General features: G+C 30.9%; 3 protein-coding genes across 4 annotated transcripts in view; 1 reads left to right on the plus strand and 2 right to left on the minus strand.

Annotated features, from left to right (window-relative positions):
* The first annotated feature begins 7,859 nt into the window (after positions 1-7,859).
* Positions 7,860-15,741, plus strand: LOC136978288 (cylicin-1-like). 2 transcript variants are annotated; one of them, XM_067273989.1, is made up of 9 exons: positions 7,860-7,916; positions 8,351-8,596; positions 10,263-10,315; positions 10,917-11,118; positions 11,227-11,397; positions 11,816-11,901; positions 12,681-12,924; positions 13,090-13,211; positions 15,449-15,741. In XM_067273989.1, the coding sequence occupies exons 2-9, from the start codon at positions 8,548-8,550 to the stop codon at positions 15,566-15,568; spliced, it is 1,047 nt and encodes a 348-aa protein (XP_067130090.1). In that variant the 5' UTR covers positions 7,860-7,916; positions 8,351-8,547; the 3' UTR covers positions 15,569-15,741. The 2 variants fall into 2 exon arrangements, with proteins under 2 accessions (XP_067130090.1, XP_067130089.1); XM_067273988.1 differs by having other exon boundaries at positions 7,861-7,916; positions 10,917-11,397.
* ATPsyndelta (ATP synthase, delta subunit) lies at positions 14,268-14,962 on the minus strand. Its single transcript, XM_067274007.1, has one exon. It carries the CDS (start codon positions 14,812-14,814, stop codon positions 14,332-14,334), a length of 483 nt encoding a protein of 160 aa, XP_067130108.1. The 5' UTR covers positions 14,815-14,962; the 3' UTR covers positions 14,268-14,331.
* A 1,403-nt stretch (positions 15,742-17,144) lies between the features above and the next one.
* The window catches only part of LOC136978293 (flavin reductase (NADPH)), a 29,153-nt gene continuing 22,600 nt past the window's right edge, over positions 17,145-23,697 (minus strand). Inside the window, exons 4-5 of the mRNA XM_067273995.1 lie at positions 19,391-19,522; positions 17,145-18,382 (exon numbers count right to left, since the gene is read on the minus strand). Coding sequence (XP_067130096.1) covers positions 18,228-18,382; positions 19,391-19,522 — 287 coding nt within the window. The 3' untranslated portion in view covers positions 17,145-18,227. The remainder of the gene's footprint in view (positions 18,383-19,390; positions 19,523-23,697) is intronic.

Below are 23,697 nucleotides of genomic sequence, written 5' to 3' on the forward strand. Positions count from 1 at the left end.
TTATTATGAGATTGAAAAAATTATATTATTAATTATTTAAAAAAGCAGATTATTTTGGAGATAGAACTGAGATTTTTAAAAACATTTTAAATGCCAATAACGAATACAATTTTTATTAAGTCTGAATATAATATGATCCACTAACCTCCTCTATCTTTCCCTTGCAAATTGTAATAGCATCAATGTCCCACATAAAAAAGTATTACTGCCAAATTTCAAAATTTTTGATTGAAGTGGTTCCTAGATATAAAGCAAAATACAGGTCAACGCACGTATATACGTATACAGAACTTCGTTCCCCTTTTTTATAAAATGTTTTTTGAATCACGGGAGGTCAAGAAATGCGAAAAACCCAAAGGCCCAAAATTTGACAGATTGCAACACTTTTCCTCTGTTGCCTTTAACAGCCGGGAAGTAAATATATTGATATTTTAAAAGTAAATTAGTTAAAAGATCCCGTAATAAGTAAGGTATGCAAGAAAGGGACATTGCTGCTCTCTTCTATGATTTTTAATAGTGTTTGTAACAACTTTTTCACTTGTTTGTGAAAATAACAACCAACTCCAATCTTCCCTACTCTGTAATAGTTTATTGTATTAATAATTAATAGTATCTGCAAGTTCTTTAAGTGCTGAGTAGATGGGCAATATGCGTCATTAAGGAAGTTGTTAGTCCTATTGCAACCTTGCATTGTCATCTTGTGACAAAAACTCAATATTAAGAAGACACAAAAAAATATTTCAATTCTTCCATTTGTGTTATTCTGGCTCTATAAAATATTTGATAGAATCAGTTTTGTGCAGAGAATCTTCTGCATGCTTCAAGCAGACTGTCACGGTAGTCACATGGCACATTCCTTCAAAGTATGGCACTTTCCTTGTGTTTCTCTTAATGTCCTTGTGTTTTCAGGCCCAAGGTTTTGAAGTTCTTTGTTAAATTATTGAAAGTACGCTACAAAAATTAAATTGTGGAGTAGTGATGATACCGTCTTCATGTAACCACCCCTCTCTTCCTGTCATTAGTTTATAGTTTCCCTCCTTCAGGATTAATGGTGATATAATATATGTACAACCCCTAATCATAATTATTCAAAATTTCTTTCTGTGGGCAGTTGGTGTAGTATAAAGAGACAAAGACGTTACCTTAACAGAAGGTTTTATTCTTGTTTAAAACGCACAACTGTTACAAATTCAAATACAGCGAGAAACAGTGCTGCCAGTCCAAGAGACTAACTACTGTGAGAAGTGTTGCCACACTGTGACACTACTACAGTTAGTCCCTATTTAAATATTTGATACATGAAAATTGCTATCACATGGCTATCTTGTTGGGGAGGGACTTGGCAACTGGTGGACCCGTTTAATAGAAATATTAGTCGTAAAATCAATTTTAATTTCGGCATTTTTCTATATTTTTAAGCTGATAATTTTTTTATACGGTGTATAAATATAAACAATGAATCGATGCATGTTCAGACGGATTATTGTGTTGGTAAATCACTGAAGTCTTTTCTTTTATTTAAAAACATGCGGAAATGAACAAGATAAACTAATAATAAAGTGAACTTTGAAAAAGATAAATGAACAAAATTCCAGTCGAACACTTTAAGAAGATCGATAAAGGTGTCTAGAAGACATTTTTCTTGATTTTTTAAGCTTATTGTTAGTGGTTAAGATGTCAAAAGCTGCAATCACTTCTATAGCAATGCAACGAAAGCAAAGAAAATTAATATATCACGTCTACTATCGAAATTTAAAGCTATTAAAGTACTTTAAACTTCACATCGTTTCTCCTATTCATTGTTAGTTTTATCCAATTATCTTACATAGGGTAATGCCCTGAAAAACTTGTTAATCTTGAAAATAATATGAATTATTTTTCTCTTTCTATATTGGTTAATTCGTTTTGCTATTATTTTTTAATGGACAGGAATTTTTTTAATATAGTTATTAATTTTTAAGTGTTATAAGTGTTATAAGTGTTTTTTAATAAAATATCGTAACAGATAGTGCCACAAAAATTTTAAGTGTTGCTGGAAAAGCTAAGCAACTCGTTGCTAGATTTTTTTTAGCGCTTTCCTCCCTGTGGGCAGGCACTAAGAAAGCTTTTTTTATCAAGCCGATTGTGAATTCGGCCAGACCCACAAGTGAGCAGTTGGATAATGAAGATCAGGACCTGAAATAACGGAAACAGACCGCCCATAAGACCATAAACAAGATGGAAGACAGGCCAGTACTGTAATCCAAAAAGTCCTCTAAGAAGGCAGATTACCCTGTGTTGTGTTGGCGTATCCTATCAAACCAAACCATTAAAATTCTTTAGAACCCTAAAAGGAAAATGAAAAAAAAAAAAATTCAAAAATACTTCAAATTATACAATTATTGCTTATTTTAATTGAGTTTAACTTGAATTTACATTCGTGCAATGCGTCGAGGATAATTCTGTAATTTAAACAGGTCGTTTAACCTTGAGATTAAAACTGGTGTGTGCAACCTGCCCTTAAACTATTGGGCGTGGTTTTGTTATTGAAGTATGTTTGATGTTTACTGCAAAAAAATACCCTCTTTTGGTCACAGTTTCTTTCATTTTGAATAGGCACATATTTTTATATTTTCGTATTAATTGCTTAACAGATTTAGTAATCGGTTATTTCACGTAGTAATAGAAATTGTAACGAATGCACTCAAAGGTTTAATGAGCCATTTTAAATATTTCAAAATTATATACTATTCAAATATATATATATATTGATATATATGAATATTCTTCTATTAGAATGCAACTGTACCAATTTTTCTTTAAGAAGAATTGTTATAGATCGTTAACACTAAGTTTTATAAGATTAATAGTTTATTCTATAAACTGAGAGTGAATTATCGTACAGATAAATCACGATGCTCTATAAATTGAAGAAGTTCATGTTTCAATAAAATAAATTTATCAGATAAAATGATGGTACTTAATTCTTTATAGAATAATGGAATAAATACAGTATCCAGTCGTATATAAAATTGATTAAAGCTGTTTATAAAGAGACATTCTTCCATTTTTTTTTTTTTTTTTATAGTTTCTGATTTCTTAGTTTAACATTTCAAAATAATAACACTAGGAAACTTTCGACAATTTGTATTAACGTTGCAAGATTTTATTTAAAACATAAATACAGTAGTGTATAAAAGATAAAGAATAGCTGGAGAAAGCCCATACACTTTCAAATATTTAAGAATATGTCCGGGAAATATTGGACATACAATGAATGGATTTTCTTTTATAACATATTAAAATGCAATTGAGAATACATTATCAATAATTAGTACTTAATGATAAGTTTTAAATGTAACGAAAATTTGGCCAGGAAAGTGTGACAATGTGGTGGAAGCAGTCCTGTGACATCTTTGCTGTGTGTGATCGATTGTCCTGTTGGTAAATGGCTATTGGGAGCCCTGCCGTGAGAGGGAACACATGCTGCAAGATGTCATTAACATACCGCTGGGCTATCGTTGTTACTTGAATCACTAGTAGAGGTGACTGGCTATCTTATGTGATGGCACCCCAGACCATCACACCAGTGTGGGGCAGTGTGTAGGCAGGATTGAGGCGTTCACTAGGAACACCGTCAACTGGGCTACTGATAACTGAGTGCCGGACATTTAGGCGACAAAATAAGAGACGAACAATAGAAAAATTACATTTTTTTGTTTTTTTTTTTTTTTGTTTTCTTTATTTCGTCCAGTTGTCGTGTATCAGCGTTCACCAAGAGGCCTCCCACACACGAACATCGCAGTCATCAGTACGCAAACTGAATCTAGATTCGTCGGTGTAGACCCAGTTCCATTCCGTTGCGATCCAATCCCGTCGGGAGCGACACCACTCTAAACGGAGGCAACGGTGGATGGTGTCAATGGCAGCACACGTAATGGCTGCTGCAATACCAAATGTTCCTCACCCGAGCGCCTCGAAATGGGACGGACAGACAAAGGGGTTCGTAATAATGGTGCCAGCTGTGTCCGGATTGCATCTAGCTTCTCTCAACCCGATGATCCTTCCCCTCTCAAACTCGGTTAGTTACATCAAAATCAACAAATTCACCGAAATTCTGACGTTATACATCAAAATCAACAAATTCACCGAAATTCTTTAATTTGTAAGATAACCGAAAAGATTACCAGACTTTATAAGCTACATTGCTTTCCAAGGTATGACATATTTTATATTTTATCGTGTATAGTCATTTGTAGAACTACAGGAATTCTTTATATGTGATAAGAAGAATAAAACTGTATTTCTCAAAAGCAATAGACTAAATTTGCAGTGATTTAACACGTTATCTAGTGAATTCTTCTATGTGATTAGCGTATAAAATAAAAACTTTTATCAGAATTTACAATAGTACAGTAACAGAACTCGCGGAATTTACAGTTTATTTTCCGTTTTTGCCGTTTGTCGTTGTCGTCGAACGACAAAAACGGTAAAAGAACCGAAAATCGCGAGAACGAGAAACGGAAAAAAACGAAAACGAACGAAGAGCAATCGAAAGAAAGAAATTTCTACATTACTAGGCTGTTATGCATTAATTAATTAAAAATTACTAGATTAATTAGATTCGTATTTACTCGAATCCAAGCTTTCAAACTGCTACAGTAATTTTTAACGTATTTAATGGAAGCATCCGAAAAACAGAATTATTCTACAACAAATTTTTAACTGTATTTTTCTTCTATTTTTAATAATAAACAACGATTTATTTTAGTAGTTTCGAGAGATATTACCACAGCTTGTTGCTTTCTAATAATTTTAGTCAGTTTAGTCACATCATCCATCAAGTGTATGTTTGGCAATTACGAGTTGTTGATGACGGTACTCAGTCGTCGATTAATTGATTTTTACGATAAATTTACATTAAATAAAATGTTTTCTAAGACATACACGCTGTTCACACATTTATCAAGCTTTATTTACCGTAGTATGTAGCCTATTATGTGCCGAAATGCTTTTTTTTTTTAATCATTGTGCTCTTTTAGAATTAAGCTTACAACTTTACAATTCTTAAGTCTAATAACACATAATCTTCAAAGAATATCCCTTCATAAGTATTTTTCCCATTCCTTCTTGAATGAATTCTTCTCGACAATTTATCATCTTGATAAGTTGAGCATCTCATCCTTCATTTATATAATAAATGTTAAATATCTAAAACTTTTTGATGGGTCTTAGATTAATTACATATACAATCATTAAAGATTTATCAACAAACTCGTACGATGTTCCATGCTTGTATTGCTCATCTTTTCCTACTCGGTAGAGAGAAAGAGATGAAGATTCTTCCTTATTTTCTTATCTTTTTCAGAGATATAAGAACAAAGACAAATGGCATGTTCTAATTTGGCCCGAAAAGCGAAACAAAACCGGAAATGAATTGAAAACAATCGTCTTGATAATAAGAAATCCACAACCAAGCGGATATTAATCTATCAAACGTAGTGAAATATTATTACATACACCTAAAAGTTTAGAATTCCATCTTTTCTATCATACCACTTTATCAAGGAACTTCACTTGATAAACATATACAATGTACAGTACACTACAAATCCATAACGTTTTAAGTATGAATAAATGAATACATAAAGCACTTTTATTGCTCATCTGTTTACCATATTTGCATATTCCATTTATATTATCAACCCTATCTGAGATCGAATAAATAAATTTTGAGATATTTTCTCTATTTCTAACCAAAAACAGATAAAAAGAAATTGTTATCACTCTTCACAAGAAAGTTTTTTTTTTTTTGTTTTTGAGGATACTCGTGACTTATTCAGAATAATTATTAATACACAAACTGTTGATAACATTTCTTCAAAGACTAAGAGAAATCTCATGTTTTACTTAAAATTTTAAAGATTAATGTAAGGATAAAACAAATATGTTATAACTTTTTTCAGCATTATAATGGCATTGTATATACCATAAAGGAGTATGTGAAATGCTGGGGAAAGGGATACAAAAACTGTATTTAAATTCAAATTTTCGCTAATATATTGTGTAAAAATAAACTTTAGTGATTATTAATGGTCCTTCTCATGTTGAGAAATTGTTCATCTCTATATGTATAAATGTCAAAATATGTATTTTTGTTAGGCAGAGGGATCTATACTGTTCAATGTATCCTTAATAAATTTGGTATGAATATTCTTCGACACACTAGAAAAAATACTGTGGGATTCCAACCATTCATAAAGCTCATCTCTCTTAACTTAAGCTCGAGCAATTTCTTTACGTTTTGCTGTTTTATCATTGTAAATAATAAGGTCAATAAATGTACATTTTACTTACTAAGACCATTGTCTTTATCGCCCTCTTCCAACACAATACCAATTCCCACTCCCTCGAAAGCCCGAGCAACACCGGGCACACGCAGCTAGTTAAGGGTGAAGTTAAAGGTTAAAAACTGGGTAATGCACTTCACAATTTAATTAAGAATTGAAAAAAAAAAAAATAGACTTTCTGGCTTAGGTATTAACAGAACTGTACGCAGAGCAAGAATTCCATGTGTGATGTAACAAATTGTTAGATTTGTTACATCACACAGGGCACAAATAAATTTATGTATAATATTAAAGATGACAAGGATCTACGAATTAATTAATATTTTTTGGTAGAGTACCTGTATTTAAGTAATATTTTTTTTTTTAGATCTTTAGAGTGAAGTTATCCAAGTGTACTTAATTAATATAATCTCAGTTTGATGACTTTTGAGCCTCCCTGTATATTTAATCAATTCAAATTATGAAGGCCTAAATTGGTCTATGATAAAATTAATATTTTGGCATTGGGTTGTAGAAATAGACTGTCATGTAGGCTAAGTGAAAAATATGAATAATGTTTCAATGGTATCAGTTTCCTCTAAAGCTATATCTTGATAGATTTTATGCTGAAAAATTTATGAATATAGTGAGATTACTTTGCTTTTCTTGCTATGAGACTGTCAGAAAGAAGATTGGACCATTTATCTTTTAAGTCTCCAGTACATTAATAAATAAATAAAACAACGTTAGAAATTATACTATATTTTTAAAATAATAAATAGAATTTAAATATTTTTCAGACCCATTAAATATCATGTTCGAGTGAAATAACTCTGCTGACCTTCTGTAACAGGGCTTAAATTTTAAACTAATTTGTTTACAAAATGACTCATTTCTGTTCTATAGTTTTTAAATTTTGGCAAAAAAAAATTAAATAATATAAAATATAAAACTACGTGTCGTTATCACTAAATAGTTTAGATCGAACATACGAAGAAACACAAACAAATATGCCAAACAATCGAAGTATTCCATTGACTTCTTATCCTATATGAAATTTACTTTATAAATATGTAAATATTCACTTGTCTATAACGTCCCTCGTCATTATGAATAACTGAATAAGTAAAATATTTTTATTGTTCACCTAGTTACATATATACATGGTATTGTATATTTATGTCTTTCGTGATTGGCCATACATGCAGCCGCCATGTTTTTAAAATATATTTCTTAAGTTAAACTATTTGTAGTTCTTTAATTATTCTATACAGTTATAATAATAATAATAATAATCGTAAAATATTGTATTAAATGCTAAATTATTTTAAACTAAATTTAATGTTTTAAAAGAATTTAATTGAAAGAGCCAATAGAAACGAGTAAAAAGAATTAATATTTACCTATTGGTTGATTTAAACCTGGATTTAAATTAATCTATATTTAATCAACCAATAGAAAAATACATGTGCATAAAAGTAACCAATAAAAAGATATAAATTCGAAAATTGTACAACAACCAATAGGCAGACGGAATTCAAAATTTTAAATTTTAAATTAACTGCCAAACTTTAAGCGAGTATCATAGTTTTATTATATTCTGTAACGGTAATGAATTTAAATATTTATAACGTTTAAAAATATATTCGTTTTTACATACGATTATTTATTTAAGTTTATTTTTAAATATTAAATTAATTAACATGACTAATTTTAGAATACAATTAATTACCCGCATTAATAACAGATGGCAGCACGGAAAATTGCAGTTTATTTCAAAAATTTTCGCATAATTAAATAAATATAAAACTTTTAAATATAACTTTTATGGATTTTTTATATTTAAATAATTTTCTACTTTATTTTTTTATTTAAAAAAATATATTTTCGAATTAAAAACTTATTTTCTTCACGAAAAGAAAGAAAGAAAGAAAAAAAACATTTTAAAATGTTTAAAATTTCAATAAAACGCTAAATGTTTTAAATTTTTATTTAAATAAATTTTAAAATATTTATTTATTTTTTTATTCTGTTTTAAACAGCGAAGAATATACGAAAAAATTATTATTATTATTAATAACTAGAATCAAATTTTAAATTTTTAAATCTCACAACAATCAACTTACGATTGGTTAAGGAATGCGCATGTATGTTTAACATCCGGTGACGTCAGAAGAAGCGGAGGAGGGATATCGCACGAGGATGTTGTGTTGATGTGACGGATCTGAGAAGTGAAAAGATGAAACTTGTTATTATTTTATTCACGTGGATGATGTTTTATAAATTTGGTAAGTCAAATTTTTTAAAAATAAACACTATAAAATATCAAATAAATAATAAAAAAGACTATATATATAATATAATGGAGTAATTTGTATGAATATTTTTCTATTATAAACTTTTTCTTCCTCTTCTTTCTCTTTCTCCTCCTCCTCCTCTTCCTACTCTTTGTGATTCTGTCGAAGGTAAAGCTTCGTTGCGTGACATTCGTGTCATGCAGTGAAGGTTACTAACGTTACTATAAGTCCATTAAACAGCAAAACTTAGAAATTTACTGCTAAAAAGTTACTTTTAGAGTATTTTTTACTATAAATTCTCTCGTTCTGTACCGAAAAAAAGCGTTTAAAATGTTAAATAAATACTTTAAATTCTCTATTTTTTTCTGATATTTTTATACACTGGTAAAAGTAATTATTTAAAAAATTAAGTTTCAAATTGTTTGTGTATAAGACAGGTTCGAAAGATTTTTAAACTTTTCTTTCACCCCCTTCTTCAGAAATACATACATACATACATATATTTCTTTAAAATTCTTCGAGTTAGTTTTGTTGAGGATTTTTTAATTATTTCGTTCGGTAGGTGCGACGAGAGAAAAAGAGAAAAGGAGAGAGAAAATACACAGTTTCACGCAAAAATTCGCGAAAAATGGAACAAGGTCACCTGACCCGAGGATGATAGCCTCTGGGGTCACGTGACGCGCTGAGGACGTGGTAATTTACGTCAAAATATACGAACAGAAAAACCGTTACCAAAAATATAAAATTTGAAGGCGGGAAAATATGGCCGACTGCCAGATTATTGTCATGGTAACAGGATGATTTTTAAGGATGTAGTTACAAAAATGTTTTCTACACTCCGATACGTTGATTAAGCAGTTTAAACTTCTACGTCTATCGTAATTTGTCATCTTTTCGAGTAGATTATTGTGTAAATTTGTCTTATAAATTACTCGGAATAATTTTAAAATTAGAAAAAAAAAAAATTATATACACGCATAAACGAGATGTCGCTGATGTTGTTACTATATTAGCATTACTAAATATTAATATGATTTACTATTATCATTATTATTACGTGCAATCACGTCACTGACCGTACGTAATGTGATGTCATTAATGACGTATAAACGAACACGGTCGTTTGAAATTTTTTTTTTAAAAAAAGGAATCTTTAAAGTTTGAAGTGAAATTACTTGTTTAATTTATTATAAATAAAACACTTTGACACTGATACCGTCTACTTCATCGAATAAAGTTCTTTTTGGTGTTTTGTCAATGGTCATGTGACCCACCATTTCGTCTGATTGTCCGACAAACCGGCGCCATTTCTGTCCAGTTCGATAAGCGGAGGTAGACGACATCCAAGTCAACAAAATGCTTCTAAATCATTTTTAAAGTATTTATAAATGAATATAAATAAATAATATCATTTTACTTTATTTTTATTTTTATTTAAACAAAAGTTTTTTGTTTTTTTTTTGTCAAATTTTGCTAATAGAATTAGTTCTGTTCCGTGTTGACAGATGGCGAAGATAAATTTTTGTTTTTTCTTCCCCTTTCAGTATGAGAAATTTATTATGATATATATTTTTTATGAATTAATTTTAATAATTTAATACGCGTTATTTAAATGAGTAATAACGTTTTATAAAATTTTTTTTACTTGTGTTAACAGTTTCCTCAAGACACATTAATCAACAAGTGAATCATGCAGATGACGTTAGAAAAGTACGTATCATTAATTAATTAGCGATAAAATGATGCATTAAGTAGCATAATTCACCCTCGTTTCTCCTCTTAATTCGATTAAATAATAATTAATCACGCAATTAACTTCTACATCATCAAATTTACAGTTAAAACGGCAAATTGGGTTTTAAATGAGGCACTTAAATTAATTAGATTATCGGGGAAATATGATTTTAATAAAATAATATAAAGAGAAAAATATATGTATTTTAAATTTAATTTTAAACGAATTTTTCATTAAGTTAATAACTTTTTCTGCGGGGGCGTTTTGTTGGTTGTATGACACCACGCAAACCACGCCATCTTTCGGAACGAAGTTTTGTTTGAATTTAGTCATTATTAAAACATTTTAGAAACTAATTAAACTTGTTTATTTTTGTGTTTTTATTTATGTAAATAATAATAATAATAATAATAATAATTACTTTACATGCAGATTGTAGCAGACGAATTTTAAAAAAAATTCGTCTGCTACAATTGTTACGTGTTTTCACGTGTTTTAATTTTTAGGTTAACACGTTTTAAAATTGATTATTGATTTAAAAACGTTTACTTTATTCGTTTTTCTTCTTTGAATAAGGAAACAACTTTAGAACTACAACTTAACCAATTGTTACGGCAATTTCCGAGAGCAAATATCGATCAGTCGTACTTGCCGAAAACGGATGATGCATCATCCGAGGAGTACGAAGAGAAGATGGTGAAGAGGAAGAAAGATTCGCTGATACGTTCGCAAAGAGATAGCATCTCGGACGAAGATACCTCACCCGAAGTAGTTTATGGTAAATTGGTGTTCTATCCCTCATCGATGCCAGTCGATCCCACTCATCGCTCGTCAACCGAAGTCGAAAGCGCATTTCTAACACAATTTCTTCCTTCAATCGCCAAAGATTGGAAAGAAACTACCACTCCGCCGTCCAGAAGTGATTTATCGAATAAGAAAGGAAGAAAAAATAGAAAAACCGATACAAACAAATCCTCCAAAGAAGAAAAACTATTAGAAACGGTTATTCAGTTAGCAGAGAAATATGGCGCCGAGGCAAAACTCGGTGATATGTTAAGTAAGTTTTACAATTCATTTAAAAATAGCTGTATTATATTTTATTCTTATAACAAATTTTTCCGAATCGTATTTATTACACAGTATTAATTATAAATTATTCCACAAAATAAAGGATAGTTTACAGTTAATAATAGATAAGTGTGTGTATAGAATGAATAGTTTAACCTGCCACTTCGGCTGCGTTATAAAATATAATTTAATCCGGTTAGACGACATTAAATATAATTTATCGTTAATAAAAGTGATGGTATGCTGATTTATTATATTAATTACATAAATGGAACAATATTATATGTGTAAAACATAATTTAATGTCAAAGATAATGTATGAGGAGGCGCCATGTATTAACGATTTGCCCTATATTTTTCTTATTATTTATGGTTTCATAACAACGATATTGACTTTTTTCTTAAAGAGAAACTTTGCGAAAATTCGACCATGACGTGTAAAGGAGTGGAGAATCCAAAAGAAGAAGACAGTAAGAAGTACAGAAGAAAGCAGGTAAAATTTCAAGCAGTTTATTAAAATTTATCGTCTTATAAATTGCATTATATCGAAGTTGTACACGACGTCTAAAAGCATTATTATTTTGTTTATAAAATATTGAATAAAAACCAAGTAAGGCCAAGGTTTCAGCCGAAATTAGGTCAAAAATAAAATGTATAGCGTAATGTTTTATATAAATATTATTTTGAAAGTGTTGCGTAATTTTGCTATCATTTTCTTTTCTAGACTAGAAATGATGCTGGAAAATAGCCAGTGTTTCTGAATATTCACTATTATCATATAAAACACAATTATCTTATCCGTGAGAGATTTTCCGTTCGATATTCTAAATTCGATGATGAAAATGGAATTTTACTTCATTTTTTTCCGAGTAAATTCGATAAAATTAAAAAGAAATCGGCTTTAATAAGTATTAAGGGAAGCGGATTAAATAAGTGAGGGTTAATATTTACAAAATTAAATTAATTATGTATATCAATCACCCCACTTTCAATATTAAAGTTTGAATGAATAAAATTACCACTTTTATCTATTTTACTCTTTAGAAATCGAGTTTCAAACAAAATTATTAGCATTTAAGCGAATTTAAACCTGTAAAATGAGTTGTATCTATTACCATTAAGACAAGATTACGTCAATAAATTTTGCCACATTAGTTTTTAAAAAATTCAAAAAAAAAATTGGCACGGTTTTAATGTAAGTCACACGCTTCATTAAATTCCATTTTAAAAATTTAAGTTTACGCTCTTTTCTTTTTCAAATTTTTATTTCAGAATTCGAGACAACAGATAAATGGAAAGAACGAAAGACGGAAAAAACCGAAATCAAAAGTCCATAAAAATCAAATCATTCAGTCCTCCAACCCGGAAAATAGTGAACCCAAATGGAATAAATCGATACAGACGAAGGTGAAGAACAATGCGAGAAAAAACACGAAATCCAACGACGTCATACTAGTACGCGAAAAGGGAAAAATCGGCACTTATTCACGTTCACCCCGCCGTTTAATGCTACCAGGTTCGTATTAGGTTCATTTAGATTGACGTCCCCTACATAGATTTACAAATAAAAATTGAAAAGTGATGTCATATATACGTGTCATGTTGCCAGATTTATTTATATATATTTAATTGAATGCTGAATGTATTAATATATTATTTTATATACACGTATCGCAATCAGGAATCGATAAACCGACATCAAAAAGTTGGCGCCGTCCATCGAAGAATAACGTCGCCTCGACTATGGCGCCATCCGAAGATTTAGAGAAGGAATTAATTGATTTGGAAGACATAACGGAAAAGGTTCGTCTCGTATATCGATCGATTTCTTTATTAATAAAATACATTTATTCGATACTTTTTCGAATATAAAGTTTTGTACGCATGACACGTTTTGTATTTGCATGAAATTCCGTGGTAATTTCCGAACGGCGTGGTTTGTGTTCCAAATGCTCCGTTCGTTGCACGTAAATTATTATTTTTTTTAACTTTTGGAAGTCAAAATAGCTTTTCTAGTTTAAAATTTCGTTAAAATCAATGCTTTTTATATATTGCATGGAATATATTAGCTGATATAGTCGACTAAAAACAAGATTTCGGCTACTCATTGGTGCGTTCGTAAATGCTCGCCATTCGACTGCGATTATCGGAGTCAATTACTTTTACGTTCAAAGGCTATTCAATTATTATTATTATTATTATATTTAAAGTTTTAGAACTTTTAGAAGAAGCACTTTAGTAAAATTCTACCGCAAACTTTCCAGTTATAAAACATATACAAAACTTTAAATATTAACAGCGACTAATGTTAAGTGTTCGAAAATTCATTCTAGAGCATTCGAATCAAGTACTATCGGAGCGGATCCGTGTATTTTTTTTAAAAGAACATCTTCGGAAAGATATCATCTTACCGTTTTAAAACTAAAATTAATAACTTAAATTAGAAATAAATGCATTGTTACAAAGGAGTCAATCGCGTCATAAAATTTATTATTATTATTATTATTTTCGGAAGCGATCGTTGTCATTTATCGTCGAGAGAGGCCGCCACCGAATTCGCAACTCTATACGTTAAAAAAAAAAATGCTACAGAACAAGCACAGATTTATAGCAATTGTCGTAATTTTATTAACAAGAGTTAACAATTTACGGTTTATCGACTTATAAAACTCAACGAATTTTTATAGAAGAGAGTGGAGGTGGAAAAAAAACGTTTTACCTTTTATCCATTCGTCAATATCTAAGCGATAGATACGTATTTATATCCAACTGTCTAGCGACAATCGCTTGCGATAAGCGATTTTTAAATACACACACACACACACACACGACAATTATTTAAGTAGTTTCGAACACCGATCACGTGATACAAACTAATTTATTAGTACTAAACCATGATCTACAATTTTTTTTACTTCATTTTTTACTCGACGGCTTTGACTAAAGCTTCGTGAACTTCTAGCGATATTTGCGCTTCCGCTTTAGCTTCCTCACTAGTCGCGGTGCTAAGTTCCTGTTGTGCCTTGGAAAGGCCTTCCCTGCACGCTTGAGGGTCGAGTCTATCCAACGGCACCGCTTCTTCGGCCAGCACTTGGACCGACGAGTCGTCGTTGATGGTGATCGAACCGCTGCTGACGAAGTACTTTTTGGTGGCTCCGTCCTCCTCGAACACCGTCACCACTCCCGGTTTGAGCACGGCCAAGCAGGGTACGTGGTTGGGGAGTATGCCGAAGCTACCGCTGTACGAAGGGACGTCCACTTGTTTCACACTCGATTTGTTGTAGTAGACTTCGTACGGCGATCCGAAGGTGAAAGACATCTGACCGCTGGCGTATCCGCGCGACTGAAGGCTCGACGAGGCCCTGAGAAGGGCTCGGCTGGCGTTTAGGCTTCGTAGCAACGACATCTTACCACTCGACGGGTAAAATGGCGGCTCCCGTTCGTCCTTTCGCTATCCCGGATGTTGGCCGCGTCACGTGACGGAAGGACGGGCTGTCGTCTGGTGGCGATTCTTTGGCGGAAATGACATCCGAGGCGTATTTATAATTAATATTCGATAAACGAGAGCGATAAGTAGGAGAGTTAAAAGTTCGATTGCGTTAAATTTGCTAGTGTGACGTAAGACGGGCGACGTTTCCGTTTACATGACGTCATCGAAGACGTCGGGAAGAAAATGCCGTAAATCGTGTTCGTGATTTGGGCGAATAACGTCGACGTTTGACGTCCCGAAACTATGTAAAAACCAATTAAAATGCTCGTTTAAATTATTTGGCGCTTAATAACGGCGCGCGATTTAAAACTTCGATACGTTTTGTTCTTAAAAAAAATCTCGACCTGATAAATAAAGTAAAAAAAATATATCGGCTATCGTAATCACGCAGTTAATCGCGATTAATAACATGGAACCGCTACGTGATCGTCTCGTGTTAATTAGTGATGTCATTTACAACGCGATAAAATCGACGACGCAATTAATTAGTAAAAATCGCGCGCCACTAATGACGTCACGTCACTCATCCATATTTTCAATTTTTTTAAAGGCAAACCGTCGTCTTAGGGATCATTGGGCGATAAAGAATAAAAGCAGAGAACGCCTACAGAAACACATCGAGCAGCAGATCGAACTTCATCGACGAATCCGAAGACAATTAATTAAGTAATTAATTAATTACGAGATTTTTATTTGCTCATTTAACGGAGCTACTCCGATCGACGCTAACTTGGTAGTGATGTCACGTGATACCTAATCGGCCGTCTCGACCAATTAGAGTGTACTAACTCGACATTTACGAGTTTAGCGAGTCGTACTAATAAACGCCGTTAGATGTCGGTATCGTTTCGTTTAGAATTGTTTATTTTTTAATTATTTTTCTTCCTCGGTACCAATTAATTATAATTAAAAGGTATAAATATATATATATATATATATATATATAGCAATAAATTTTTTAATTAGCTAAGGAGGGAATTAATTATATATATATATAGTAGACGATAAATGTAAATAATAATCGACCATTAGTTGTTGCAGGTTTGTTCGAGGCAACGGTGCAAAATATATATACATATATATATTATAGAGTTGTTGATGACGCAATAAAATTATATATTGCTTAATTGGCATCTTGCACACTCGTTCTTATAAATGAAAAGTTTATAATCAAATGGGGAATTAATTAAAAAAACAACAAAAGTGAAGTGTTTTTTGCAATGATTTTCATAAAAAAATTATATATATAAAGTTGTTGTAAAAAAGTTTAAAAAAACAAAAAATATTATATATATATATATGTATAGAAGAGAAATATATTTGGCATACAAATTCAAAATTTGAGATAATAATAATAATTATTATATATATTGATGTGTATGTTGTTATGTAAACTGTTTACATTAAATGCTTGAAATAAATATGGTTGCCAGTGTCTTCTGTTAGTGCTGTTACAGGAAAACCTTTGGTTTGGAAGTTCAATATGACGGGCCCAAGTGCGAAAGAATGGAAATGGCACGTGGCACGCTTTTGATCCGTGAAAATTCGAGTCCGGAATCCCTTTCCGTGTCTGGCTGGCTGGCACGTCGTTTTGGAACTCGACTCTCGGGTGTTGAGCTTTGAAATGAGTAGCATTTTGCAGTTCTGTGGCTCCGAACTGTGATTTTGAAAATGCTTTGTAGTACGCAAGTCCAAATTGAATTTGAATCCAGATTTCTCGCAATGTGCGGCCAGCTGGTGCATGATGCTGTTTTAGAACTTAATCCGCAGTGGCCACCGAGCTCCGACGAGTGGCATTTTGTAGTTCTGTGACTCCAAAATATGATTTTTGAAATTCTCGGTGGTGTGTAATGTGTGGTATACAAAACACGACTTACCTTTCGAATTAACGAGTTTAAAATCTGTTTTGTGTGCAGGTCCGTTTGCTATTTCTGGCACGGATTCAAATTTTTTCAAAATTTAAATTTACAAATAGATAATTTAATTAGGATGCATTAATTTTTCATATAAATCATCTCTGAAACAAAAAATTTTAAAAGGCGATGCATGGATGGATTCCGTTTCTCGATTCCAATTTGCCAAAACCAAACTAAACTTCATTTTCTGTTAACCCGACATGAAATATTCAAAATAAATAGGAACGAATGTGGACGGGTGGGTGAAATTTTTATGTAATACAAATTCTGAGAGTTTGTGAAGCAGAAACTATGACAAATTTCTGTCGATTGTCCTTAAAGTAATAAAAATTTCATGTTGTTGCAACAACAGCACAAAAGCACGTCTTTTATTTCATACAGAAAAAACTGTGACATCTGTCATGATCGTCTAACAATTGGTCAATATACAAATCTTTACTGGTATGTTTATAAAAATACAAAATCCAAAAACTTAAAATTTTCCAATCATGATAGATCAAAAGCTGTCGGTGCAATTTGGCACCGACAAAAAAGCAAGCAGATTACTCGAAGATGCTCGACCTGCTAGCTTTCATATATTGGGGTGGCCCTTACTCTTCATATTCACAAATATACCTGAACACAAAACATTTGTGTGTATTTGTGAATATGAAGAGTAAACAGAGTTTAAAACATCAGTGGAAACGCTTGATAAAAAAAAAAAAAAAAAACTGAATTAATCATATTCTTTTAGTCACTTCCATTAATTAATTTTTATTTAGTGTTTAACAATGGTTAATTAACTTTTGGGCCATCCTATTTACACTAATTACTATATAACAATAATAAATGTTTGCAAAGCTTATATATAATACTGCATAACTAGTAACTATCATTTTGATCCCGAATAAAATTTAAACGGCAATTTTATATATTCAAACTTTTGGACCCTATATTTATAATATCGTCGTACAAAATTTTGCCGTTTCTCTAAGTAGCTGTCGGATTTTTTCCAAGAATTTCTCTAGACTGCCGAGTAATGGATATTTTTTCGAGTAGCTTCTCGTGTAACAATATACATCTTGTTATGAAGATGATAAGGATATCATATTTTTGTACATAAAAATATATTTTATGTAAATTTTTGTTCTCAACAACAATTAGTAAACAATATATTCAAAATATTTATATAAAATAATTGTTTTTGCATATTTTAGAATATGCATTTCTTGTTTATAAATGTTCAATTTACATTCAAGAGTAACTTTTCGTGAATATCATATCGTTAAATTCTAGTGATATATATTTTCTATAATCTGGGCTTTCTCAATTTTTATGAATACATTTGCTTATAGGATAGGTTAACAGTTACAGAAATATAAATGTAAATGCAAAGTCGAACCAGATACGTTTGTAAATATAAAAGTGCTGCCTTTAACTTTTGGGTTCGTATCCCATTCCTATGGTGTGTCCTATGCGTTCCTCGTCAGTGAGGCACTTTACCATGATCTCTGCCAGGTCATACTTTGAAATCATTCTTCCATAAGGCTTGTCGTTCTTCAGGGTGTAGGGTTGGTTGCTTGGCTCGCCTATTAAAACAAAAAGCATTTATTCAAGTTTTGGAATTTACTATTTATAAAATCTTAAATTGGAAAGACAAAGTGAACATTAGCAATATATTATAATAATAGATGATACATTTACATCATTATTGATTTCTGACAAATTTGTACCAAAATAATACCAAAAATCTATTATTTTGATTAAATAGCCCTATAAATGTGGCTTCTACTCTTTAAATAAGCTCTAACATAACTTGTTCTATTTTTTGAGTAACTTTATTGTTTTTTCTCATCTGTCTGGAAGACCTTACTGTGGATTGAGCCGTACCTATGAAATCAGTTAGCAAATCTAATTCAAACAGAAATCAACTTAACAATCTGAAAGCAGTTATGCACCACACCGTGTGTTACAAATTTACAGAAATATATCAATATGCAAATCTCTGTAATTTTAAATAATTATGTATACATTTTCAAATGGCGCATTTGAAATATACAATGAAAATGGCATGTGTATTTCGATAGTGTATGTTCAATGCATGCCTACAACATCTCAAACAAGCATCAAGCAACAAGCAAACACATTCGGGACATTCCAATATGCATCGATAGTTGATGAACCACAATGTACTAAAATGTGTTCCAAAATTCACCAATGATTTCATCGGCGTAACAATCGGTGTGCATAGCACTTGTCAGGCTGTGGATACAGCAAACACTGACAAAGCAACAAAGCTGCCTCCGTGGTTATATTATTAACACCAATTTTACTACTCATTCGTATTAACCCAAAGCTATTTTGATAAAATAAACGTGCAAATGCGGACATAGCACATTTGTTTCAATCATCTTGTTTAGTTGCCAGATGTTCTGGTAAAAGCTTATTAAACTGTTTCCCAGTGAAATGGTTGTAGTTGAGACTGATGCATACCGGAATGTATCAATATAAGCTATTGTACACATAGATTATATTATAGTTTTGGAAATTAATGATTAAAATATATTTTTAAATAAGAGAATAGGAGATTTTCTTACTTGTTATATGTGGCGGAAAAAGGGCTACCCATTCTCTGTCACTAGCCTTAAGTACATTTAGCATTCGTTCATGGTCTTCGGTCACTGGAATGTACATCTCTGGTACTTTTGATCGCTCCCAAAACAAGAAAGCTACAATAAAATTTTAAATGTTTTGATAGGTTAGAACTTAACAAAAATGTACACATTTAATTAATTTATTAATCTAATATTATGTATCAGAAAAAGTTATCAAAAATATTTCAAGTGCGGTAAATTTGATATAGATTGTTTCTTTAATATTTTATGCTTTGATTAAAAACAACGAGTAAAACAAAGTGTTAGACTATATTTTTTAGGAAAGAATTATCAAAAACTAATTCCATAAAAATCTCTTTATTCACTTTGCTCAGCAATATCAAACATTTACCAGAGGTATACAATTTGGAGTGAGGAGAACATTTGAAGAGAGAGAGAGAGACAATAGATAATCTTACAAATTTTGTTTAGGAGAATATAAAGTTTATATTTTTATCTGAAAGGAATAAAAATAATCCTTTATTCCTTTTTTTAATATAAACTTAATTCAGTGCATGCATAACGATTTACCTTTACTATGATACACTTCTTGTCTAGCCTTGGTATAAACTTGTGAGCACTACGTTGGCCTTTCTTTATTACTAGACTTATTACACCATCATTCGACGAAAGATCAGCCTTCAAAAATCACTTTATTTTTCAAAAAGAATACATTTCAAATCTTAAGTCCCAATCGGCTTTTTATAATATAAATATTTATAAAAATGATACTACCACATTTATAAAATGTACAGTAAAATCACAATGTTTGGTAAAATACTGATGACAAATCATTGATTACTGATCGAAGTTCCAGGTGTTTTCTTTCATTTTGTAAGATTCCCTCTCGATGCATTGGACTTCCTATTATCTTGGCTGTCTTCTCCCCTGTGACGGAATATAGGCATTTTCTTAATATCCAATAAATACTATGATATGCTTCTTGTCTAGGAAATCTTACGAAACAAAAGCAAACATCTGGATCTTTGATCTGTAATCAATGATTTGTCTTCGGTATTTTATCAAATGTCGTGATTTTACTATACATTTCATAAATGTGGTAGTATCAGTTTCATAAATATTTATATTACAAAAAGCTGATTGGGAGTTAAGGTCTGAAATGCATTTTTTTTGAAAAATCAAGCGATTTTTGAAGGCCAATCTTGTGTCGAATGATGGTTTAATACATCTAGTAATAAAGAAAGGCCAACATAGTGCTCACAAGTTTATAATTTATCTTTAGTGGCATGCATAAATAAGAGGCTAAAATAATGATCGTGCTATACATTCATTGCTGTTTTATTTTTATTTTATTTGAAACTTTGCTATTTGTATTGATTATTTTGTTTTCTGCAAGTGTTATTGTGTCTATTAGATGTATGTTTATCATTAGAATATGTCAAGCAATACAGAAATTTTAAAACAGTCAAAATATTTAAACTTTAAATTTTGAACTCAAGTGACTAACAAACTTGTATTTAGAAATTTTTATATTTATTTTAATATGTTCTTAATAATTCACTTTATTATTTTTATTTTGATAAAAGAAAAATTACACTGACTTTCAATTTTAAAGTTTTAGGCAGATATGGATGGCCTTAGCAATTGTGGACCTAATTGAAATCGCTTAATTCACAAAATAGGGTAATTTTCTCTATTTGAGGAGCCTATAACTTTATTGCAGCACATTCCTTATCACCAGGTCCAATTGGCCAGCTTATTACAAATTAAAACCTTACTGTCATTTTCAACCTATCTGCAGAATTTTTTGAAAACTATAGTGCATTCACTGTAACTTCATGTATTAAATAAAACAGGAAAGAGACCACCTCGTCACCATACTCCACAAAATGTATCCCTCCATTTTACCTATCTCACTGTAGAATCAAACAGCAGTGTCCTAATAAAATTGTGAACAGCTGTTAATTATTGTAAATTTAGTCCCAGAGACAACTGTTAAAAGAGAGTGCTGAATTTTTGCATACTATTTCTTGCAGAAAATTGCACAAAATTATAGCAAACAGACTATAAAAAAAAATTGAGAAATGATATTTTTGGATGGAACATAAAATTAATACAGTTAATTAATTAATCAGATTTTAAGACAAAATAAATTTTGCATTTGCAATTTGGATAGATTGAATGTGAGATGACGAAGGGTTATACAATTGATATAACATTCAATTTTATAAGTTATAATCCTGTATCTAGATCATAACTGTTTTTTCTTTATTTTTTAGTATGGCATTTTTCAAAATAGAAAGTATTTTAAGTATATTTTCTATTTTACTTTTTAGTTCTATCTGTTGCAATTCAATTGCATACTACATATGACTATGTCTGAATAATTAGTTTGTTTATTCTGGAGATGAGTAGATTTATTTTTTAAAATATTAAATAGATTAAAACTTCTAAAATTGTAGAGATAAAGACAATAAAAAACAGCAACATTCTGGCACTAAATGGCATAAACATCTATTAATTAATGACATTGAAAGCATTGAAAGCAGAAATTTAGTCTCAGGATATTGATGACATGGCATCAGAGGCATAACTACCATGAAGGAGTTGGAGCAAACTGCTCCAGGTGCACGAATCACGAGGGTACCAAATTAGAAAGGGGTGAAATAAAAACTTGTAAAAACATTTGTAAAAAAATTTTTGAATTTAATAATTAATCAACGATCTATTAGATTTGAATCCATTCGACAATTATGTACACTTTTTAAGTGCTTATCACCTGCATATCTTGTCACATCATCTGATAAAAATATTCTGGAAGGTTCAGAATTTTTACAATTGGCATATCCCTCCAATATTTCGACTAGTTTTGGACCTTAACTGCTTTGATTTAAAATGTGTTTTTATACTCAGGTAAAAGAAATTACTTCTATAAGTGAAGTTGCTGAACTACTTTTAATTCACACTTCAGCTTCAAGTAAGTTCTCTGACATTATTGCATCATGCCTCATTTTTTAACTTTACTGGTGATGACAGCAGAATAAAGTTTTTCAAAACTAAATTAATCAAAACTTATTTAAGAAGCAACATGTCACAATGCTGTCTTAGCTTTGGCTACTATATCAATTGAAAAAGACAATAGCTTGTCAGCTTAATCTAGAGAAAGTGAATAGCTGCATTCAGTAGACTCAACAGTTTCAGTATGTTGAGTATTTTTCTGCTGAATACCCTCTACAGTAGCACTCTTTTGGAACATGTTTGGTGTTTTGATGTCACATTGGTAGCATCTTTCACTTACGCGACCTACTGCTACCTAAAACTGACCAATGAGCCTTTTTGTTCCAACACATCATCACTCATTGTTCAGCAGATCCAGATTGCTACATAACAGCCAACAATTTGCTCAGTTACAACTGTTGAGTCTGCTGAATGCAGCCATTGTTGTTTTCTCACTTTTTCGTTTGCAAATTGGTCAATCTTAAAGTTTTTTTATGTATTATTATGTATTTGTTATAAAACTAAACTTGCATACATTTTGTCAATACAGTTTATATACTAGTTTATATGTAGTAAATATTATTAGGTCCATACTTAAAGAATTATATTTTGTTTTATTATTATATTTCTATTTATTAAATTGAATATCTCATTGTTGAAATGTCTTGAATCTCATAATTAGATATGTTTTTAAATTAAATGTTCAAAATAAATTTCGCAAGTTCTCAGAAAAAACGCACCAATTCTACTTGCTCCAGGGAGCTGAATATGTAGCTATGCTACTGCATGGAGTGTACTTTTAATAAAAAAAAAAATAGCCTTTAGACAAAGGCTGAATTATTTAGAGTTATTAATCAGAATTAAGAATTGAATGATTGTTTCATTTTATTAAATAAAAATCTAATGAAATGAAGTAATTATTCAACTCTTACCTTCAATCTCATTGAATTTATGAATTTTCAAATCACATTCATTTTTCTTTATTGTAATTGAATGTCAAGCTATGGATTTTATAAATATAATAATTAATTAAAAAAATCACTTTCTCTGATATCCATTTGAAAAAGTTTTTACATTTTGTCCTTTCTTCACACCTTGGGAAATAATGGATTCATGGAAGAGTCAAACTTTATTTACAGTCTTCTTGTCTATTTCAATAAAGACAAAAGGGCAATGAAGAGATTGTCCTTTCTTCATTGCTCTTTAACAAATTAAAGATATTTTAATACATTGTCTTTTCTTGGAAATTTCTTATAAAATTACTAAGTGTATATTAATTGTTCTGGCAATTT

The sequence above is a fragment of the Centruroides vittatus genome, unplaced genomic scaffold (assembly GCF_030686945.1).
Source record: "Centruroides vittatus isolate TY-2023 unplaced genomic scaffold, ASM3068694v2 contig_502, whole genome shotgun sequence".
NCBI classification, from domain to species: domain Eukaryota; kingdom Metazoa; phylum Arthropoda; class Arachnida; order Scorpiones; family Buthidae; genus Centruroides; species Centruroides vittatus.

What these genes read in the sequence shown, in the direction of transcription:
- LOC136978288 (XM_067273988.1), top strand. Translation starts at nt 8,548, where the DNA reads ATGAAACTTGTTATTATTTTATTCACGTGGATGATGTTTTATAAATTT. An exon ending in GATGATGTTTTATAAATTTG is followed by an intron (nt 8,597 to 10,262) that starts GTAAGTCAAATT and finishes TTGTGTTAACAG; the next exon opens with TTTCCTCAAGACACATTAAT. An exon ending in CCGCCGTTTAATGCTACCAG is followed by an intron (nt 12,925 to 13,089) that starts GTTCGTATTAGG and finishes TATCGCAATCAG; the next exon opens with GAATCGATAAACCGACATCA.
- ATPsyndelta (XM_067274007.1), bottom strand. Translation starts at nt 14,814, where the DNA reads ATGTCGTTGCTACGAAGCCTAAACGCCAGCCGAGCCCTTCTCAGGGCC.